Source organism: Mycteria americana, chromosome 2 (assembly GCF_035582795.1).
Source record: "Mycteria americana isolate JAX WOST 10 ecotype Jacksonville Zoo and Gardens chromosome 2, USCA_MyAme_1.0, whole genome shotgun sequence".
Taxonomy (NCBI): domain Eukaryota; kingdom Metazoa; phylum Chordata; class Aves; order Ciconiiformes; family Ciconiidae; genus Mycteria; species Mycteria americana.
Window position 1 is genome coordinate 166907009 of NC_134366.1, and position 23276 is coordinate 166930284.

The window sequence follows — 23276 nt, forward strand, 5'->3', positions numbered from 1 at the left end:
AGAACCTTGGTGCCTCATCAGCATCTTGGGGAACTTGCTCACACGTACCCACCCTCTGATATCTGAACGTGAGGATGTGTTATACAAAATCCTCCAACACTCAAAGGGCAAACAGGAGTGGAAATCACTCTTTGCATTATTTTCTACCATATGAAACCCACTGAGGCATGTGTGCAGGCTGAACACATGATGTGGCTGCAAACTGGACATGTTTCACAGCACAGCTGAAGTACCGCCAGTCTGTTCAAACACCCAGCCCCAGACTACGGGTTTGGGCTGGGGCTGGGCGAGCAATGTGCAGCTCCCCTGGATGGTGACAGCTCTTTGGGACCCGGGAAAGCAAGGAAGGGAACACAAAAATCCACATGTGGAGAAACCGCCATAACGGGCTCCTTGATGTAATACCTGATTTGGAGGCTTGGTTGGGGCATCCTTGGAGGAACATCATGGTGCTGCAGGATGCAGCGTTAGTGGCGTAGGTCAGGATGGTTTTCTTACAGATTTAGTGTCTGGGTGGACAGGGAGACAGATGGTAGTTGCTGTGTAACTCTGGAGTCTCTGATTATGTGGAAAAAGTAATTATTCTGGGAAATGTCCTGCCTTAGTAGGAGTGTTAATGCCACAGGTCCAGACAAATTCCCATATAGATGTATTTAGATATATCTGCCAGCCAAAGCTTACCTTAGAAACTAAGGAGTAAAGCAACACGGTCACTTTCCTATAGGAGAAAATTAAACTGAAAACACAGAGATTTACCTCTGTGTAAAAGTACCTAACCTTGGAGACCTTTCACTGTGAACCACATTTTATTTCACATTGCCTGAAGATAACAAAATGTTACGAGATCTGCTCCCTGAAAGTCTGTAGGAAAGACAAGTGAAAAGAGATTTTTAAAGGTGGCAAGAGACTCCCTTGCCTTTTCATTTGTTGGGTTTAATTGCTATCCTGAATGTGAGCCATCAAAGGAACCCACGCCATGAACTGAAGCCATATTATTCCCCTGTGGGTACTTTCTTTCTTCATTTCATGGTATAAGCAAAGTCCTTTGTCCAAATCCTGTGGTTGGTCCATCTGTCTGGATGTTGCTGTTGTCGCTGCTGCATGTCTTACTGGTCTCAGGGGGTCTTCAGATTGTAATTTTATGCAAATTACTTTCCTGACAAAATCATTTCAGACCTGGAAGCTGCATTTCAGTGCTCTTCTTGTGAGTGGACATGAAGCAAAATGCAAAATGATTTTCAAGAGCAAGCTGTTCCCCAGTGTTATTTGGCTTTGCTGAGGACGACAGAGGAGCAAATGCTTTGCCTCTCCTCTGCACAGTGGCAAGTACGAAGATACAGAGCCACTGTGAAGGACAGTCCAGTTTGATAGCCCTCCCAGGTTAACACTCCTGCTTTCTCTGTTTGAGAAAGTGTTTGGCATGCTGAAGGGATACCTGATCAAAGATGTCAGTCTCCTAGATGGGGTTCTTCTAATGGACAGCCTAGGCCATCCACGACTAAAGTGCTTGTGTGACCATAGCAGCTAAATTAGGCACTTAAAATAGGGACCTGGGGTGGATCCTCAGCATCTCTCCTATGGAGGGAGCCAGGTCTGTCAGCCCCAGAGGACAGGTGAGTTGAATCTCTTCTCAAGTCACTGATTTTCTGAGTCTACCTTATTTCCCTTATATATAATCTAAATACAGCATAGATCCATCAGGAGACCACAGGCATTTAAAGTTTTTTCTCCAGAAAGGTCTAGAGGTGCCGTAAGCTCAGCAGTGTGATGCCCATGACCACAAGCTTTCCGGCAGCCTGAAGCATGCATTCCTCTGCCAATGTCACCTGGCGGATGGGTGGGAGGGAAGTGGAATAAGGCTCCATTACACTGTTACGTGACAGAGGAGGTTCTAGGAGCTAACGGAAATATTGTGGGAAGAAGAAGTGTGCGCAGAGAGAAACACCTTTGATTTGATTACAATAAAAAATTATTTTAATTCATATCATACTGAAAAAAAATAAATAAATAAAATGTCAAAGAATGATTGAGACTCTCCACCATCAGAGGGAAAAAAAAAAAGTATTGGCATAATCGATTGTGTAGTCAAAGAAAAGTAGGAAGAAAATCTGGTCATGGGAGAAAAAAGATGCTCAAGAGATTTGGCTTTGGTAAAAAACATAACACACATTTAAGGAGTGCTTCAGAGACTTTGCAGGGGTGGCAAAAACAGTCCGAGAGTCTGAAGCCTTGACATGTTGCTAAAGGTTTTCCTTTGTTGTTCTTTTAAACAAAATAAACCCAGAAAGTTTCTAGCAGGAACACAGGCAGTCTTCAACACTGGCAGTGGGAATTCATTCTTCCCTCAGCATCATCTGTTGGTATATCCTTATTCTGAAGGCATTTGAAAGAGCAGCAAAATTGTGGAGAAACTGAGACAAAGATCTAACACAACAGTCAGTTGCCTAAAGGACTCTAGAAAAAGTTCCTCTGGAATAGAAATGTGCTGGCACAGACTATCCCTCATCCTACAGCTAGGAAGGTCCACTCTCTGCTCTCCTCACGCTCTGGAAAATGGACATCAGTGGTGCACAGTTACTGCTTGCTGTCGGCAAGAAAATTAAATGGGAATTGCAGCTTGTTCCATGATGAAGACACTAAATCTATCCACGATAGTTATGAGCCACGATGTGTCATATGTGCTGTCAGAGGAAGAATATTCAGGGGAAAATTGGAAATTTAATTTGGACAGCAAAAGGAAACTTTCAGAACAACACAGACTACAAGATAGCTGATTTTTTTACCACTTTCTTTGACTTCAAACTGCCACCTGTGATTAAAAAAATCAATGGGAATTAAGTACAAACCACCATGAGTTTTCTTCCAAGTCCTTTTAAAAATGACTGAAACAGCAATGAAGTGTTTCTGAATTACTGACATCTGTCCATGAGAAAAAAATAAATATTTGAAGTTCATAACGAAAAAAGTATCTCCAAAATCCAGCCACAGGGTGAAGATACCATTGGGGTCTTCCGTGGAGTCTTTTTCCTCCTAAAGTTGCTTTGCTTGTATTGCTGTGACATCTCACCAGAAGCATATTGTTTAACAACAATTTAAATAGTGGGAATCCTTAAAACAAACAAACATGGTTCAGCTAGAAATGTTTCATACTTTTACAAAGGACACGTAGAAGACAGTAAGCCCACTGAATTTGGGCCTGTGACGTGGTGAGTTCTGCTGGCCACCATGCTAGGAAAGGGCTTCTCGACATAAGGATGATGAACGGGTGTCAGCATGAGGATTTGAAAATCCTGCCCTTTCCATATTGCTAAACTGAAGGGTCACGTGTGCACAGCAAAGGGAGCTCAGTTCCCCACACAGACGTTTGGCATCCTCGTCTCGTTATACGCTGTGAGTCCAGTAATACTCATGCGGGTAAAGCAGTTCACGTTGGCGAGTGGTGCTGTGGCCCAAAATACGGATATTCCAGCTGACCGTGCCATTGTGCTGTGAACTGCTGCCTTGGCGGGCAGCTCACTGTTAACAACTGGCACGGAAAGACAAGGGGATAAATTTTGCACTGAAGCACATCACTGGTCGAAGGGCTAGGCTTTCACTGAGCTCAAATACTCATCCGCTTGGACATGCTGCCACAACTGATGCATGAAAGACGAGTCATTTAGATGATTTCTAAATTGCCACAAACCCCATCCATCGTAATCCATTAAAAATGAAATATGCCATTTCTTCCAAGCCTGATCTAAAGTCCCTTGAAGTTTGTGGCAAGAACTCCATTGGCTTCACCAGAGCTGAAAATGGGTCAATAATCCATTAATCCTATTTTCATGATATCGGGAAGAAAAAAAACACTGTTCCCCATTCTTCACTACCTGAACGTTGTTCTTGGATTCATACTTTATCTGTCCTTGAGGATTAAACGCGTTGATTCCAGCAAAAAATCTGTGGATATAAAATCTCCGCTGTCATTTTCCTCCTCTCACTGCCTAGAGGTACTGACATTAATGCACTCATTCCTCCAGAGATTCACATAATTTTGAAGTCTGGCTTACGCTATGGGATCAGCTTGCGTAGATTGTGTCCTTGTAGATGCTGCTACAGGGCAAAAGATTCCTCTTGTATTACTAGCTGATATCCCAACCCATGGTATTTCTTCCATTTCAAACAGAGACCTTGCAAAGAGATTTGTAAAAAAATAACAGGAAAAGTTTCCTTGGAACTTTTGGATATTTTCCCATAAAAAAGGTAAAAGCTACCTTTAAAAATTAGTCTTGTTTGTGTTTGCTCAAATACAATATAGGAGCTGTTATTATTGTTTCTGACTACAAAAGTATACCACACGGAGGCTAGACTTTGGTTAATTTTTCCCCCTATTATAAAAAAGTTTAATTTAGGGTTTGTCATCTTTAAAAAAAAAATCACATCTGATGCACGATTATAAAAGGCACATATAAAAGACTGAAAGAAAAAAAGTCCACTTTCCAACCTTAAACTGATCAAACAAAAATGAGCATTCCAGAGTATTTTCCACCAAAAAAAGGAAACAAAAATTATATATAACCAAACAACATAAACATACAAGTGGCTAAAAAGGCCTTTTTTTTTTTTTGCTGGAGTTTTCAGTATTGTTTTCTCTTTCATTATGGCTGTATAGGAAGCAATAGTAAATAAGATATGATCAGAGATGATTTGTTCCATATTTTCTAGATGCTATCAATGCAGAATGAGGCAATGGCTGAAAAATTTACTACTCCAGGCAACTTCATCATGTTTTTGCTTAATACAGCATGAAAACAGAAGTAATAAAGGAAACAGAAGAGACAGTTCAAAAAGAAGATCAACAGCAGAAGTGAATTAATTTCTTTGAGGTAATCCTTACTATGATGTTCACAGCTGCCCTAGCGGGTCTCAAGTCCCAGAAGTCCTTTTCACTCTTCTTCAAGGATCTCCTGCCTTACTCAAGGAAAGAACGGACACACAAACAGCAGTTCCTGTGCCCAGGTTTCCCCTAATTGCAACAGGCAGATCTTTCATCAATTCAAGAATCAAACCATAGAGCCTAAGCAGAGATTCACTTATTCCCACAACTGATTGGTAGTTCCCAGCTATCTGTAGGTAGGAAATCACGTGCAGCGTGGAAGCCGGTCCTCGGCTGAGCTCCGTGCGGTGAGCATTGCAGCAGTGAGACGCTCCGAATCCACCGCAGATTCACGCATTCAAACCTGGCTGGAGCCCAGATCATCTTCACTGAGCTTTGTTCTGCTGCATGTTGGAAATTGCAGCCCCCACTTCTCCCCGTGGCCAGGGTCATCTGCCCTTGAAAAAATTTATTTTTTCAATGGAGGCAAGTGTCAAAGTTACATTGAACTCAAAATCCCCGTCATGGACACCTGTCTTGCGGAAAGCCCCAGCTGAACCATTGTTTTCCCAGTAGTGATGCCAGTGTCCTTTGCTGTCTGCTCCAAAACCATACACATTCACCTAGGAAGTAAGAGAGAACTAGTGTTATGGCCTGGAAAGCTCTGAAATGTTGAAGAAACTCTCTTGATTCTCAGTTTATCTATAGACAGCAGCACCTGAGGACCTCGGTGGAGTGCCAAGCTTTTCTACTGCATGAGATGGTGCAATCACAGAATAACAAACAGCCCAAGACCTCCTCAAGGGACGTTACATCCTAAGCTATGCTGAGACCACCACCATACCTGAACCCAGACAGAAAAGGAAATTTCTATCTATGAATTTTTGTTTAGCAATATGAAAAAAACATTCCTGTCCACTAAGCATGATGTTTGACCTCAGGAGGTCAGAGGCTTGGGATGGGAATCTCCTCTTTAGCTGATTAAGGCCACAAAGAGAGGAAAAATTTTGGTTTTGCTCTTAGTCCTCCCAATGATGATGCATGTCAACCCCCACATATGCTTAATTATATGACATGTGCAGTCACTTCAGAGGCAGATGGACATTATGTTCTTTGTGTGTGAAATGCCTATTGGCCTTTCCTCTCCCAATGGCTCATTCATCGATGGCTATGCTTGTCTCCTCTGGTGGTAGAAGTTCAGACATCACAGTTGACTTTTATTTGAACTGAGAGTGGCTATATGGCTGGGTTTGAATGGGTCATAGCCCACAAAACAAGCACCCTAAGCCACTCACACCTGGACCCACCCAAATACGAGCTGGTTTTAAGTTATTTTTGGTAATGTCAGAGCCTTGCTCGTTTCCTGCTTACTAGAAAACAGGGTCCACCCAAGCCACCCATCCTATCTGCCTTGACTATGGTACAGTTTCTGCCAGCATCATTAGGAGTATTTCCATCACCTCTTCAAGCAACACAGGCCTAAGTGACAAAAGCTCTCTTTCATCAGGACATCTGTGTCCAGGCCAGGGATTTTGCCAGCATAGTGATTTTTATCCCGCTTGCTGACAAGCCCATGCTTGCAGGATTTTGTAGAGCTGACCTGGCCTTACACTAACTACCTAAGTCTCCTATCACCTAGGACCATCTCACATCACTCAAGCCAGGGAATTTCCTCAAGTAACTGCTGGAGCAGAGGCATTTACCATAACCTACTGTATAAACCCACAAGCTTGGGTTGGAAAATAGACGATCTGCATTCCCCAAATTGGCTTATGTAAGAGCTGGTCATCAAACTTCTTCAGGTGGGATTATGTTTTAAGATTTAGATATCCAAATGGAGGTGCCTGAGCATCCATTACAGTCAGTGGCGATTCAGGCAGCACTGTCACTGGAAACCAGGGAGCGATCCTGCTCCCCTAATGTCTTACCAGGGGGCTGGTTTGCTGAATCAGCCTCTTGGCTCCCCTGATTAGACAGATAAGACCTCAATGCAGTTGCCCAAACATAAATGCCATTTGAGATGTCCTTGGGTACTCAAAACATCTACTCAAGGTGGGCAGATGTCACACAAGGCTGAGACTTGTACTTTTCTGGCCTGGCAGCTGGAGGCAGAGGGCATGCCCAGGGCAACACCAATGGCTCTAGGTGCCTAAACAGTGAGACAAAATATAATTTGGGCTTCCGCTAACAAAATGGGCATGGACACCACCCATGTTTAGATGTCTTTTAATGCCAAGTGGAATCCCACTATTTATGTTTAATTATATTCCCCTGGAATGCATCTTAAACCCTACCACTTGCTGACATTTAAAAAATCAGTCACTGTCAGTTGAGCATATGTTCATGTTACTGAGGACTCTGCATCTGTTTGAAGAAGCAAACAGCAGAGAAGATGGAGAGAGGGAAATAAAGGCTGAGTGAGTAGCCAGGGCGTGTTCATGGCACTTAAGCGTGAAATGTCCTGATTTTTTATCCATATATCCAAACACAGCCAGACCTCATCGCATACGTGGAGTGCAAATATCAAAGACAGAAGGCCTGTGGAGGGGTATCGCCCATGATGCTGGAGCCAGTTTTCATAGACGTATTTCATAAAAGTTGGATTGTAAACCAGGATCTAGGCAAAATTGGAAAGAAAGACTCATTAGTAAAATACCCTGGGAAAAAAACCAACAGTAGCGTGTCATCCCTAAAGGACACTGGGGTAGGGGAGTGGGGGAGAAAGGAATAATAATTATTCCCTGAGGACAGGTGAAAGGGAAAAATAAAGTCCCATAGTTAAGTGCACTCAAGAATATTTTGCATGTGCAATTACACATGAATATCCCTTTCTTGGTCTTGGTACCCCCCCCGCTTACACTAATGTAAATCCTGGGTGATCCCTGCTGAAACCAATGGATATGAAATGGCACAAGTGAGAAGAAAATTAGGCATTCAACTCTCCCTGCAGCGTCCTGCTGTAACTCAGGCGAGCTCTGGGGAGTTGGAGGCCTGAGCAAGGCAAGTGTAAGATGCCATGCCAGATTTCACAGAATCATAGAATCATTTATGGAAAAGACCCTTAAGATCATTGAGTTCAACTGTAATTTGGGTGGGAACGTAGGAGCAACTGCATCTTCTGCACAATACGCCAACCATGTCTTGGTATATCTGTAGGTACAGATCTAAGGAAACCAGGAGTCAGGTGTAAACTATCAGAAAGCCTATCGGGTTGCATCAGCTGCACTTCTCCTGTTTCCCAAACTTCCTATTTTTCTATGCTTTTTTTTTTTTTAAGACATAAATTGCACTTGGTTATCTCCTGGGGAAATTATGAGGTCATCTAATGGAGACAGAGCACTTAAGATCAGACCTGAGTCTACAGTAAATCCAGGGACTGGTGGGAGCCCTTGGTTTCAACCCCCTTCCCTGAATCCAGGCAAAGAGAGGCTTCTCCCTCCATGCTGCGTTGGTAATTAGAGTGACAGCGTTTCAGTGCTATCTGGTTAGCTGCAGGGCTTTTCCTTTTACAAAGTCAGAGGTTAATTGCTGATATTGTATCTGTGTAATCGCTTCTCACAGGGTGTTTTGCATGGCGCGGTGTGGGAAGAAATACAAGCTTCTCATCTCCCTGCTCGGGAAGCTGCTGCATATCACCAGCCGTACCCTGGGCTGGTGCTACTCAACTGCGACGTGAGTTTAACAACCTGCCGTGGTGCATCTCACAAGGGTTTTGCAGAGGTTAATGTGTTCCTCACAACAGGTAGGGATGAGGTAAGTGATTATTTAATACCCACAGAGGTCCATGGTTTGAAGCACGGGGATGTAAACTGATCCTGGTTAAAGGTCTCATCTGAAGCCTTTGGCAAAACCTGGCCTCCTGAATGAAGGACATGTGCTTTAATCTGTAATTTTAATGCTCTGGGGCTAGTGTCATACTTTACCAGCCCTTGAGACATTCGGAGCGTGAGCTCCTTTGAAAATCAGCATCTCCAAAGGCTGAGAGAATGAGACTTTGATTTTGCTGGAAGGTCTGTGGAAGAGCAAACATCTTTTACCTCTCCCTACATAACCTGCCTTGGTTGTGTCCTCAACCCATGCAGCTACAACAACAAAAGTCTTTGCATGGTGGCTAAAGGTGCAACATGGGAATGACCCTCCTGCCCCGTGGGAAATCCTGCCTCCAGCAGTAGGGCACATCTATTAAACCACAGCATGCTTGGGCAATGAGTCGGTATGCATGGGATGGACTCTCTTCTGACTGCTGTAGGGTGGGCACCAGGTTTGTCCATCTTTCTTTGCCCTCCTCAGAAAAGTGAGGTGCCCTGACTGATTGCCTTCTACATATCCACATTATAAAATAAAATGGGTCAGAGGTGTTTTGTTAGCCTTGAGGGAAGTGGCATGGCACAGATCGTGTCCGCATTGCTCAATTCTGTCCCTGTGCAAAACAGGGAATATTCCCTGGTCTGCGCTATCCTCCAAACCTTGCTTGAACTTTGCCTGGGAGAGTATTAACACACTTGGGACAAAACCAGCATGGACTTGGCCTGAGCCCAGCCTCCGGGCTTGTTTAATTGGGTACAGGCAGTCATTACAGCTGTGGGCTAAGAGCCTTCCCCAAGAGCCATCGATACCGTCCTGAATTCTCCACTGACTTGAAAACACACAGATTTTTGTTCAGAGTTCACTTAGCTCTTTATTACAAAGAACTGACACAGGAGTGAGAAACATCCTTGATGTTCAAATAGTCAAATTATTTTTAAAAAACTCCAAAGGCTCTCCACAGCTCAAAGTGCCTTTAGATCCAAATGACTGCAATGGGTGGGAACAGACCAACTGCTGTGGAGGGTGAGCATAGTTGGCCAACAGTGCACCTTAGATCTCCCTGAGCAGTACCAGAGGAAGCAATGCAACCTTCAAAACAGCAGTAATGTGATGGCATAGTCACAAGAGCAGCTTCTTTCCAACATCAGTTATTTAGTGGTTGATCTATGGCCTGAAAGGCACACAGGAGCTAAACCTTTAGCTTAACTGAGCCTTGTAAAGTGTGTGTATTCTGGTTGCAGCTTTTATGAATGTCAAGGGGTTCCTTGGATTCTTGCAGTCTCCCAAAGAGGCAAAAGACCTACAAGTAGATTAGCAGAACAAATTCACAAAACACCATTGCTCACCTTTTCTTTTTTGACTTTGATTTTCCGTGGAACTGGAACATATGTGCTGTTAGAAGAAAAAAAAACCACCAAGATTAGTAAAAGCCCAACATATTAATATTTTCCTGTATTTCCAAAGAAAGAAAAAATATTCTTCATGTACAGGAATAAATTCAAGTTATTTGAAAGCAATAAATTCAATAAATTGTTGGAAAATGAGGCTGCAATTAAATAATACAGCATGAAAAGAACTGAGGTGTCACTGAAGCAAGTTTATAGGAAGCCATTACATTTTTAAATTTTCAAGTTAATTCTTGACAGTAGGACACCAAAGATTTAGTTGACAATATATTGTAAAGTCAATATTATGTGGAGCCCATGACTTCTAATTCTTGGCCCGTGACTGTTGCAGTCTTTGCACTTTGATGACGGGAAGGGCTTTCCATTTCATTTCATGGCAGAAAAACCTTTTCCCACCAGGGGGAGACTTTTGCCCTCCTAATACTTGTAGCTACTGCATGATTTTCAGCGTAGGTGGTAGTAGAGTTCATAATTTCTGTGGTTATGTGTAACTCTGGCATTCCCAGTACACAGCCCCTCACCAGCAAGCTATTTCCCTCCTCCCCAGGGGGATGGTGAAGGCTTCCTGCAGTTCCCAGCATAAAACTTCCAAGTCATACCTTATGACTGGGTCAAAGTCACGAGTCATGCCTTGAAAACAAAAAAAGAGTCTTTTCTTCCCTATCTCTCATGCACAGTGCATGCTGGCATTGCACAGCTCATCATGAGTGCTGTAAAAAAAAATCTCCCTGAGTTTGTTTCAAGTGAGAAAATTCTGAACTGGCCTTGTAACTGGACTATATCCCAATATATATCCCTATATCCCTGCATACTTTTTAGATGGGTTGTGATAAATCACCAAAACCTTCCATTAGTGCAATCTAAATGTTTTTGCTTGATTTTTTGGTAACAACATGGTTCCTGTGATTAACATTTTATTTCTCCTTGAACCATGGATCATCAGCACTTTGAAACATTAGGCTAAGTCTTCCCAAACTAGTGGTGACCTGGCAATGTCCTCATCTCCTTAGGTACTTCTGGGCATCCCTGACCTTAGATCCCTGCCCCACACTGGATGCAATGGAAGATGTGACGGGTGGGTTCCAGCTGCCCAAGATGTGACACAAGATGCTAATGGTGAAAGGGACACCCGTGCAAACTTCTTAATCTGCCCTCAGCAAATCTGCCCTTGCATCTGCTTCCCACGCCTGACCTTGGTTAGCAAAGTTGGTAGAAGTAGGCTGGGTAATCCCATGTCCATTTTGTGGTTATGAACACATAAAGGGCTTCTTTGCTGGTAAAATCTCCTCATTATTATATAAATAAACAGCCAGTCTTTTCTGAAAAGGTGATGCGGAGGAAACAAGAGGGCCATATTTCATGCATATCTAGCCAGGTACAGTAGAAGACCAAAGTGAACAGTATGCAATATTCAAGACAGTATTTGCAGACAGCTCTAATCCAACCAGGAGACTACTGTAGCTCTTGTCAAATGACATGTTAGTCATTTTAATCATAGGATATTTCATTTTTTCAGAAGCAATACCCAAATTCTGCTGTCACTTGGCTGCAGAATTTCACACAACCACACAGAAAGTATTGGCACACTGATTAAGACCAGATGGAGACCTATGCCATTATGACCATATGACTATGCCCATGTGAAAACTGGGCTGCATAGCAGCCAGGGAGTTTAGTTATCCAGTAAATACCATACAGGAGTGGGACAAAGAGTAAAGCCTGTGGTGAAGGTGGCTACAGGTGGAATTCATATAATCTGGAAAATGTCCTGGTCACCTTGTACAGGACATTTACTGTACCGTTGACCCGAGTAGAAGATGTGGAACATTTTAAGGAAACGAAAAATTGCTCTTTTCCAAACCAAGCGGAGATACATGGAGCTTTTTTTCACTGTGGAGATTCCTAGAAGACTTGCAGAAGGCAAGTTAAGGCTAAATATATGACTGATGAGGGCCTGAAGGTCTTCTGCCCCAGAAGGCTTTTCTTGGTCTTTTCTGGGACAATGATCAGTCTTAGAGAGCCACTTTCAAATGGGACATCCATCAGTCAAATGGGAAACGTCTGAGAGAATCATTCAGCTATCAATTCAATCTAATATTAAGGCCATCTGGAGTTTGGCTTTTCTTTTGAACCATAATACAGGATGCTTATCTTTTTTAACTGTGAGTGCACTAAGGTGAGTACTTCTTCTCTTCTAAAATACCGAATTTCAGATGGGTTTTATTTTTATTTGATGCCTTCTCCCCTTTACAAATGTACAGTCAACAATTTCCTTATACACTGTATCTGACATTGTGTGTTTAATGCATGCTCCTAGGTTCATTCTGCTAGCCTAAAGTTATGTTAAATGTATTGTTATGATTTGTCTGCTTATGATTTTCTGGTTTTACTGCTCCAGCATGTGCCAGCTTATTAATTATGCAATTTCCCTGCTTTGAGTACGGCAAAAATCTTAAAATACTAGTATTTCTTCCATGGGGTTAAATACTTACACATTAATTTATACCAGATGCTTACCAAGCCCATGTATACAATCTAATTATAAATATATAATACATCCTGTAATTTATTAAGCAGAGATGTTTTTCCTTTCATGTGCTGTGAATGCCTTGTAGTCAACCAGTTATAGCTTCCTGACAGGCCAAGGGCTCACTCAACTTTGCTGCTGCAACCCACTTGCTGCCACTTCTGAAGGTAAATACTTGGCAAAACACAGTGAACGGCTTTGCAATCTGGGCACAGAGCACTGACAGCGGTGGAAACATGGATGGGTGATGATGGCAGCGACTGGCCCTCTGTGGGCGCCTCTTCCTAGCGCAGGCATGGATTTGACAAAGATGCAGCAAGGGGCTTCATTCAAAGGCCACTGAAGGCAGCTGGGAGCTTTCCATTGCTTCTGACAGGATCTGGATCCAGGCTTAAGGGCAGAGGTTCTCAACCTTTTTTATCAATACAGCTTCTGAAAGAAAAAAAATCTAAGCCCTGCAAAAAAGGTGATAATTTTAAGCCAGTTTTCTAAGTGGGCTGATTTTTCCGAGGAGCGTGTCCTGAAGATGGATTTTTTCAAGACAACTTATGACTGTATATACTAAGTGCTGGTGGCAAAAAAGTAAAGAGACTAAACCAGATTTGTTACAAGTTCAGAGAATCTTAAGAAGAAGTGAAAAGAACCTAAAATGCATTTGCAAAGAGAAGAAGAAAAAGAAAATAAGAAATAAAACTCCATTTGTTGTCCCATCAAAGTTTTCCTTAAAAATGTGAAGCGGGTCTTATCCCCAGTCAACAGGGACATACTTTTACAAGTTTTTAATCTTCTGAGACTCTGAAATTGGGAAAAAAGTTGAAATGTCTTGAAATACTTCTCTCTGGAACAAAGTAATCTGATCTGCTGTTGCTGTCTATGTGTAGCAGAGTGCCACTGAGCAATCCCACCAGGCTGTGGCTTTACATCCAGCAGATAACCTCACGCACAGTACAAATGTCACGTATTTCATTCTCTGGATTAGGAAAAGACAGCTTATAGGAAGGGAGAGAATCTTCTAGCAGGCGTCCAGAAGAAACATATGTTTTGTTCACATTTCTAATTCGAGCGCTGCCATAAATGTATTAAGCAGGACAACATTTACTTCTGAAAGCACAAAGAAGAAATGGAGAATAAATACCAGCATGGCACATTATTGCCAGGTAAAAGATGTTAATTTAAAGCTAAGGCACACAGGTGACACACGAAACAACGGTGTCTCCTCTGCACAGCTCTCAATCATCTTCCACCAGGAAAGCTGGACAGAACTCCTGACCGACCTGTCCAGGGGAGGATGCTGTGGATGGGGGACTAAGTGTCCCAGTCTGCTTCTGCTTTCACTGCTTTCTGCGAGCAGCCTGCACATCCCTCTCTGCCTCCTTTTCCTCTTCTGCAAGTGGGATAATATACGTTGGAGGACCACTTGGCCACCCAAGTGTCTCAGGTGGGATAATCCAGGTGTCTAGGACCACTGCTGAATTAATAACCTGCCAAACGCCAGATTCTGCATATGGCTTTCTGATGGGTACATCTGGGCACGGGCATACTGGCTGCACCCACTGTACTCCCAAGGGACTGGAGAGGAGGAAGGATGAGCAGAAGCCCAAAATGAGGCACTGAACCCCAAAGCCCAGGAAGCCACTGCTCAAACTGGCCGCCTCCAGCAGCAAAAAATCTCCCTTTCATTTCTCTGAGACCACTGTGTGGGGCTGCGAAGAGCTGGATCTGTATCTTCGCCTCAAAGACTGCACCATTAACATTAAGGTTTTCCTAGAAAGCAAGTCTTCAGGACTGAACCCTGACCTGAGAGGGTCTGTAAAGTTCCCCTAGGCCTTATCAGAAGCAGGGATTTGCCCAGCGTGGGCTTTTCTGTCCTACAGCAACATGTGGGGGCTCCCACCCCTGCAGCCTGCCCACTCAGGGCTGCCCTTACTCACAAGTTGATGGTGCCTGTGGTGAGAGCGGTGACAACCCAGCGCAGGTCCAGGGTTTTGAAGGGGATCAGGATCATGCTCACATTTTCTGCCAGCTCTTTGTAGCTCTCGGGGTAAACGAAGTGGTGAGTGGTCTTGCTCCCAACATCTGATTCATAGCCAGTGGTGGGGGCACGGTTCATTCTGCAGCCCAAAAGTAAGAAGTGAGAGAGTGAGGAAGCGGGAGAGGAATTAGATAGGTACAAATATGTGTGGTTCTTCCCCAAATAATTTCCTTGAGGTGGCAGGAAAATGCTCCCATGGTTAAGGAGAGTGCTGTATGCAGGCTCTTCAGACAGCCTGGACAGGGTGTAGTGGTCCTCAAGCAGGCTGAAATGACCATCACCCATAGTGGATAACGAAAAGTAAATGAAAGCTCAGCTTCAGCATGGGATTCCTTGGACTGAATGGGAGTTCCTGCCAAGCAAGTGTATCTCTGAGCACATCCCTGGGTTCCCTTTACAGTCAGCAGAGAGCTGGTCAAAAGAGCAGTGAGTCCCTGAGGACACATCTCCTTTCATCCTAAAGCTGAAGCCTCCAGTAGGTGAGAAAAATATTGCCCTGAAGTCCATCAGCTTGACTTCCTGCAGTTTCATTCCCCTCATCTGTACAGGTGTATTTGGGTGTCTAGGGTCAAGGCAACAAACCATGTTATGTGTGACAAGAAGCAGCAAATACTTCTTATGGTGCTCCCGTGAAAAGGCACCAAAGCCACAGTGACAAATCCAGGACCTACTGCTGACACTTCATTTACTCAAACCTTACTTTGTAGTACATCCCCCAACTTCGATGCATCTACTTAGGGTCACTCTGCACACACACGGTGTGCTTCCAGTAACCCTGGGGTCAGTGCATGGAGATCTGCCCAGGGCCCACCAGGGCTCAGTCAAAACGTGTTGGCCAAACAGGGCTACCTTATGTTGGGTGTATCAGGGAACAGAGGGGGTTCAGAACTCAAGACTGCAGAAAGACCTCTTGCATGTGCTGCCTTCTGAAAGCAAATCTGGGGTCACATCAGCAATTCCCTCCCTGATGCATAGCTCACTGCTAGTAGAGATTTGCACGTTTCTGTGGTGCAGCGTAATGCAGATTAGGGATCCCCAAAGCGGCTCTGACTGACCTTGCATGAATCCATGGTGCTGTGCAACACCATGGAGAAACCCTCAAGCTGGCTCTGAGCAGAATGGGGTTTCTCTGCAGTTCAGTGGAGTCTCCTGCAGAGACATTAGCTCAGCTCCTGGCAGAAGTGAAGGGAGGACAAGGAAGGATGTAGCTGATGAGATGATAAGGAGCGTTATACATTGCCAGACAACATGTTGCCCTGGTCACTGATAACAGGGGAGGTAAAATCTGTTTATCAAGTCTATGCCAGGCTGTGCTATTGCAGTGCTCCCCCAGGTGAATTAGGTAAGTCTAACTCCCTCAAAGGGAGTTATTAGCATAGGCAGACTATCCTGCCAAGGCAGACTACCCTGCCAGCCTGTGAGGACTTGTTACTGAGTTAGCCTCTTCCCTCCCAGTGATCCACATTGTACTGTGTAGAAATACTCAGTAAAGCATGAGACTTACTATGTTTTATCCTGAGATTAGTCAGTCTGAGGTATAAAAGATGGGGTTTTCTTTTTGTCAGGCCAAAGCCAAGGGTGGCATCTTAGTTATCTTATTCGCGCCCTGCCCTTGGGTCTCTGTACCTTCCCCACCATCCGTGGTGGGGCTGCCTGCGCAGCATGGCAGAAGGCAGCGTTCACACCCAGCCTGAGCAGGGAGGACCAAGCAGGAGTTTTCTTCCATCATGGAAGTAGATAATTAAACAAATAAAAGTGGGCTGGAACACAGTGTTTGGAAGGAAGGGTGTCTCCTCAGACTTCCTGGCTCTCCCCTGCGCTGCTCTTCCTGGCTCTCCTCTTGGCTGTCTTGCCAGAGCACGTGCAAGTAAATATCAGGTCACCAGAGATTTTGTTTGTTGGATTAACATACAGAGGAATCACCTTCTCTGCACAAGTTTCCACAGTGAATCCTAAAACCTTGTGCCATCGCTTCAGATCTGGCTTGAGATGCCTAAAATAGAAATCAGAGCCTGGAAGGTTCAATTTCAAATCATTGAGAGTTTCTCCCTTGCCAAGGATGCATGGCTCTGGGAAGGGTTAGGCCTCAGAGCAGAAACCCGCATCCAAGTGCGTTACTCTTTAGTTACTACTCAAAAAAATAGCCTTTGAGTCTAGCAAAGCCTTTTCTGCATGAATCAGGAAACATAGGCCAGGCAAGATAAGAAAGCCCACACAGGGAGAGGGCTATCTCCACAGCAAGGGACACAGAGTTAAGCATAAATACACCTCAGCTGCCTCACATTTGCAACCTGCAGGATTAATGTCGAGGGCTCTTCACTTCCTTTCGTGGATTTGAAGACCAGGTTGGCTGCCTCTGCCTTTGGGAAGGCACTTTTGGCAGAGGGCAAGGCAGGCAGCTGAAGGAAGCAACTCCTGAAATGATTTATCATGAACATTTAGATGTCATCTAAAGACTCTACAGTGTGTCGAAACCACACTGGAAGCCAAGGGGCCTAAGGTGGCTTAACGGTTTCAAATAGTGCTCACCTGCTGATTCACTCTTGACTTCAGTGCACAGCTTCCTGCTAAAGGTTATGTTGTTTCTGAGAGTATAATCCCGTATGTGGTATTTTCAATAGCAGTCCCTCCGTTCCAGGCCCTCTGACCTGCCCTGCGTTGCTCCCCAAATTGTGCTGTACTGGCAGCTGTGGTGTGGAAGCTGGACAATGTGTTGGAGATGAACTTAGTCAGCCCAGATATCTTGGCTGCCCTCTGGGTGATTAGCTCTGCTCACCTAGTTCCCGCTTGCGTTTCAGTGGGACAGAATAGCCAGCCTTTGTTGCCTCGAAAGGAAGAGGTGATGCAACCCTTTGCAAAGTAGCTGCAGCCAACCAGTTGTCTCCTGTCCATTACAAAGTGACTTTGGCTTTCCCATCCCACCATTGCTTGAGAATGAACCAGTGCAAGAAGGTCAAATCTGATACAGCCAATTAAGTGTGTAAAAGATCACTTGTGAGTACTAGCTGCAGAAGTAACTTCTACTCAAAACTGCAGGTTTTTTCAGCTGTATTTTTTAACACAGGCAATTACGGATAGTGCAGAACAAGCTACAGTATCAACATCTATTCATGGTTTTTTTCCAGGCTAAAACATGAGGTCATATCTGCAACACACATCGTTTACAGCCCTGGCACTTAGATTTGACCTAAGTACCAGATTTCACTAGATAGCCCCTGAAATCTTGTTTGCTCACTTGTCCCCAAAAATACCAGTGAATCTCAAACCACAGAGCTGAGGTGGTGTCTACTCACCTGAGCACAAAGTCATGGGAGTCAATATCTTGGCCATACTGAGACTGCAGAAGGTTCCCAGAGTTGCCCACGACAGCGCACCGTCTGCACGTGTAAGTGCCTCGCTCCTGCAGTGGATCCCCATCCCCAGGAATGATCCCAAACAACTCCTTGAGAGTAGCATTAATATTCTTCGGAGTTTTTTCTCCTTGCAATTTCTGTTAGAGAGAAAAATCACTCTAGGTTACCAATATAGCTAGCTTTTCTGTGAGCAAGACATAGCTTCAAATGTCTTCTCAAAGACCATTCTTGCATCTACCTGCAGACACTCTCTCCTGCAGTATGCGTTACAAGGCTTCGGGTTGGGAGGAGAAGTGGGGAAAAAAACCGTGGAAAATCCCTTCCCATTAACTTTTTTAACTTCGTTCCCTTTTTCCCTTCCTTCTCCTCAGATTCCTTCACCCCCTCAGTCTCTATCTAGTCATGGTGGAACAGATCATGCATTCTCCCCAAGGCTGACCTCAGCAGAATAACTATTCCTCTGGTGTCTATAAGCCTAATCCCACCTTGGGCCAGACATCTTCTGTTAGGACATGTATAAGATTTCTTTTAATCCTCCTAGGAAGGACAGAAGAGTCTCAGGGAACCTGATGGAGCACAGAAGTGGCTGACACCCCTTCCACAAATTTTGGCATATGCCAGAAGTGGGAGTGGGAGATCTTATTGCTGCTGTTCCTGACTGTGGAGGAACCAGCTGCTAGTGCAATAGGAAACTACGGTAGAGTTAGCCCTGAGGGTTGGAGATGTAAAATAATCTAAAAAATTCTCCAGGATGAAGAAAACCACCCGGACCTTGGTCATTGTGTCTGTTGCCATGGAGGGAAACTCTTTTGTAGCAGCTCTGTGGTGCATGGTGGAAACAATGGCTGGATCGGGAAGGTACAGGCAAGGTGCAGGGCAGGTGATGGTCAGACACTCCCTTTCCGGGGCTCTGCTCTCGGAGGGCTACTAAAGAGGCCGGGAGTGCTGGCAGGCTCACAAAAAGCATTGCCCACCTTCATGGTGCCGCTTGCTTGCAAGTTCACAAAGGGAGAATGACTTCTAACACAAGATCTGCCAAAAGACCCTGCCCTTGCTCTGCCAGCCCAGGGCAAGGAGAGACAGGGAGGGAGGGAGGAGAAACACCTTTTCCCACGACTCCCAGCAATGGCCTGGGGTAATTTGGCTTTAGTTTCCAATGCGTTTCCCTTGACTGCACCAGGAACTGTTAATTTGTCCTGCTGTCTCTCTCTCACACACACACAAAGAAAGACAAACAGATGTATTGCTGCAATTTTTGTTTAAATTTCATGCTGTCTCTTTGCAGACCTATGTAAAGCAACCTTATTTGCACTGAATTGAACAACAGGTCTGCGGAGCTCAGAGCTACAAGACAACATTGGGGCCAAGAATTTGAAACAAAGAAGACAAAGAAATGTTGCATACATAGACTTAATCTCCCTGCTAATCCTTGGTAACCTATATACTCATATATGGACTGCACAAGGTGATTAGGATGCAAGGTAATTAGGATGCCAAGAGAAGCACTGTCATTATTACCACATATTCAATGGATGGCTCAATTACTTAAGTGAAAAAGGTTATCTTCTTCTAAATTTGTGTGTGATGCTACGACCGCATGTTCATATATCTAAACTCTTGTGTATTCTTTATGAATCCAATCATCTCACCTGTTCTTACTCTGAATATATGAAAAACGCAATGTTAGAAAGCCTGCAGCCTTCAAAATAAATGGAGACTTCACAGATGTCTTAGAGCGTAGTATCAGGAGTATCAGGAGTATAATGTAGAAAAATCCAACCTTTTTTTTAAAAAGGAACTTATTTTCAGTTATTTGAACACATATGTGCATGCACCCATGTATACCCTCTCTCTGTAAGGGTGAACTGACATTAACCGTCTTTAAGAAATGAAAGGGAAAACCACCAAACATGCACCAAAACATTTTTAGGAACATAGTTATTCTGGGGAAAAAAAACCAAAAACCTATTCTTGAACTGATTTTGCCTGAGAAAATTCAGATGAGGAAGGTAATTTTCAGAAAATTCGAAGTACCTGAGCCCCCTTTTTAAGTTAAATTGCCTTTTCAGGTAGAGTGATAGCATCAGTAAAGGAAAGGACCTGGAGTATTGACTTCTGTTTGATACATTTAAACGGTAAGAAACATTATAGTGGATAGGCACCTCCATTTACACAGAACAGGGATCTGCCTTTTCTTTCTGTTATGCTGCTATCGGTCTAGAGTAACTCTATTGCATCCAAGTTAAAACATGGGGATCAGCACCAGCCAGAAAGCAGGACACCATTGTCCTTCGATCCCTCGGTTGTACACAATTTCCACAGCGGAGATTATTACTTACATTAGAGACTCCCTCAACGACCTTAAATAGGATGATGACCTTATTGCACTGTGTGCTGAGCATCCATACAATAAGACATCCGTCCTTAACTCATTAAAAGTGCTCTGTTTTAATTTCCTCAGTGATTATCTGATTGGATTACACTTTTCAGGCCTAATCTTCAATCAGCCCTGGTTAGTCTTTGACATTTCAGCAAAACAGAGCAGAGCACGCAAGGAAGCTGGTTAACTCCAAGGCAGATAGTTTTTAAAAGTTCAGACTTAATGTGCAGACAGTTTCTTATTGCACAATGTTTACTTGACTTCTTGAAAAAGACCATTTTAATAGCATTGCAATTACACGCCAATTATAGTTCACTTTCCCACACCAAATTTTTGTCCTTTTTTTTGAGTAATGTTGCCTTTTTATTTTTTTTTTTTTTTTAACAAGCTCCCACCAGTCTGGCCTTTCCCATAAATCAACAAAAGCACGGGGTGAAAGTCTGTCCATGCCGTGCAAGGCAGAGCCATGTCAGTGCCATGTGGCTCTGCTGGGACAGCATCCTCCCTCCGAGTGCCGTAGATGCGTGCCAGGGATATGTGTATGGATACAGCTGCTAGAAGTGGGCTTAAATACACTGAAATACCTGACCCCTGTGGCCTAAGTGAAGTGGCTGCTTTTCTCAGAAGTCTGTGCAAGCAACAGCTGTGTGTAATGATGCAGCTTAACCTCTTGCCCAAGTCCAAAATGCATCTTAACCCACCTTGTGTCCACATATAAAATATCACTAGGTCACTTAACACTCCGGCTCCCCTCCATAAAATATTTGTCTAGCATTTGAGAGTCAACTCTTCACCTCAGGTTGTTAAAAACTATAACTGGAAGTCCAGATGGATAAGTTTCCTAACTATATTCACATGGAAGACAAAGTACCCTGTCCTCCCAGCGTTAGAAACTCCCACTTCACATGCAGAAGTTTACTAGCTGGTTTTGCATCTTCTTATTTAAAAAAAGCAAGGGAAAAAAAAAAAGGCAAGAAAAAAAGAACCCTCAGAGTTTATGCACTTCCTTCCTTCATGCATGAATGGCTTTCCGAGGAAGGGCCTGTTGCTCCTTCTCACACCACGGTGTGCACACCACCATTAAGGGGACTTTGCTGCTTTTATAAACTTCTCGGAAGGCTTCCCTGGGCTCTCCGGTACCATCACATCGCCAGTGATCGCCAAGAAGCGACACCCAAAACTCAGCTAAGGGGATGCAAGGGGAGGACGTGAATTCAGCCAAGGCTGCTCAGAGCTAATAGCCTGGAGTGGTGGGGACACAACTACAGTCAGGACAGCCTCGGGGGAAAGCTCTCCTGGTGCCTGTGCATCCCACATCCACGGACAAGTCTGACAGCGTATTAAATACATCTTCAAAATCCCAATTTATTAACAGGTAGAAAATATCCTGCTTAACCTGTAATCACTGGTGTGATGTGGATGCAGAAGGACCATGGATGGAGACACAACCATCATGGTGGACAGGCAGGAATAGGTGTGGGTCTGGCAGCAGCCAGCAGTGCCGGGGCAGCCTCCTGCAAGCACACAGACAGGCAGCCTGGGGAAGCTGGTGTAGCAATACTGTTTTTCATGGCTTCTCTAATTTTTTTAACTGTTTTTAAAAGATAAAGAGGGAATAAAGCCCCATGAGAATCTCTTTTGCACAGCTACTAATTGCCTCACTGCAGCAGTTCGGAGGCATTAATACTCATGCAGCGCTTCCCAGCTATAAGACATTGTACAAAGATTAATCCTAGCAACAGCCTGGTGGGGCAAATCCAGGTAATCTCCATTTTGCAGACTGAAGGAGAGGTTAAAAGGAAACCATCAATTTTAAAAATGCTTCCTTGGTCTGGAAAATATGGCATTATTATTGTTATATTTAATGTCCTGTAATTACTATGCATCAAAGAGATTAAGGGGAAGAATATAGGGGCTTTCAAGAGTTCGTGCTTTAATGTTTCGTGTCTGTCAAAAAATATGCATTCTCAAATATGAATGTAATGTGCATATATTATGTAAATAACACACAATAATATGAGTCTGCCAAACTGTATGATTTCTGACTTCCATGGCTGGTACAGGTCACCTCCACGCTACTCTAAGGAGCAAAGACCCTGCCTCCACTAGCTCTGTGTGCCCTCGTTTCTGGCTGCAGGATCTTTGCAGCTCGGCGGAGCACATCACAGTGCTTAGAGGGACCCATGAGCTTGAACAACCTTCACATCCATCTGTCCTCGCTGTAGAAGACCCTGGAGCTGCAACCCAGCTAGACGTATGCGGGGGCTGCCAGCGGGGATAAGAGGTAGCCCAGGGTCAGGTTCTCTCTCCCAGTATGTCCAAGGCTGGTCTAAATGTCACGCTTGCACCCAAGCAGTACACCACCAGGTGGGACTGGGCACGTAGCAGGCACTGGGACTAAAGCTTGGGACCTGGGCTGGATTTGGTACCACCTTCTGCTGTGAACACGCTACCTTCAGAGCGCTGAGCCCTTTGTATTGCTTTCAAAGTGTCACAGACAGCGTCCCAGTTTTAAAGAAGACTATGGTGATCAAAGTATTTGGGCAAATTTTCTACAAAGGGCATTCAAAATGCTTGACTCGGGTGCCAAGTAGCTCTGCTGCTGTCTTAAAAATAAGTGCAGCTTCCACAACGTCCCCAGCGCATGTGTTGGGGATGCCCTTTTGTTTGCCGTCTGGTTAGCAAATCTTTAAGCCATATATTACTTTTTTTCCTGCAAACATAAGGACTAAAAGCTAACATTTTCTTTTAGATACGCTAATCACACAGACCCAAGAGCTGAGCTTTCTTCCAAAAAAGAAGAAAGCAAAACCCTCAAATATCATAAGACGTGAGATAAAAATTGTTATAACGTGGTAGTTTATGAACAATATGCTACAGATAAGATTGCCAGGGAACTCTGAGGCTGATTTTACT

General features: G+C 44.1%; 1 protein-coding gene across 3 annotated transcripts in view; it reads right to left on the reverse strand.

Annotated features, from left to right (window-relative positions):
* Positions 1-1977: 1977 nt before the first annotated feature.
* The window catches only part of ST3GAL1 (ST3 beta-galactoside alpha-2,3-sialyltransferase 1), an 82235-nt gene continuing 60936 nt past the window's right edge, over positions 1978-23276 (reverse strand). For 2 of the 3 annotated variants that reach the window (XM_075495315.1, XM_075495316.1), the window contains exons 3-7: positions 17921-18117; positions 14527-14706; positions 10009-10054; positions 7353-7472; positions 1979-5478 (exon numbers count right to left, since the gene is read on the reverse strand). In XM_075495315.1, coding sequence (XP_075351430.1) covers positions 5305-5478; positions 7353-7472; positions 10009-10054; positions 14527-14706; positions 17921-18117 — 717 coding nt within the window. In that variant the 3' untranslated portion in view covers positions 1979-5304. Of the gene's footprint in view, positions 5479-7352; positions 7473-10008; positions 10055-14526; positions 14707-17920; positions 18118-23276 lie in introns of all 3 variants that reach the window. The other variant, XM_075495317.1, reaches the window with a different exon arrangement.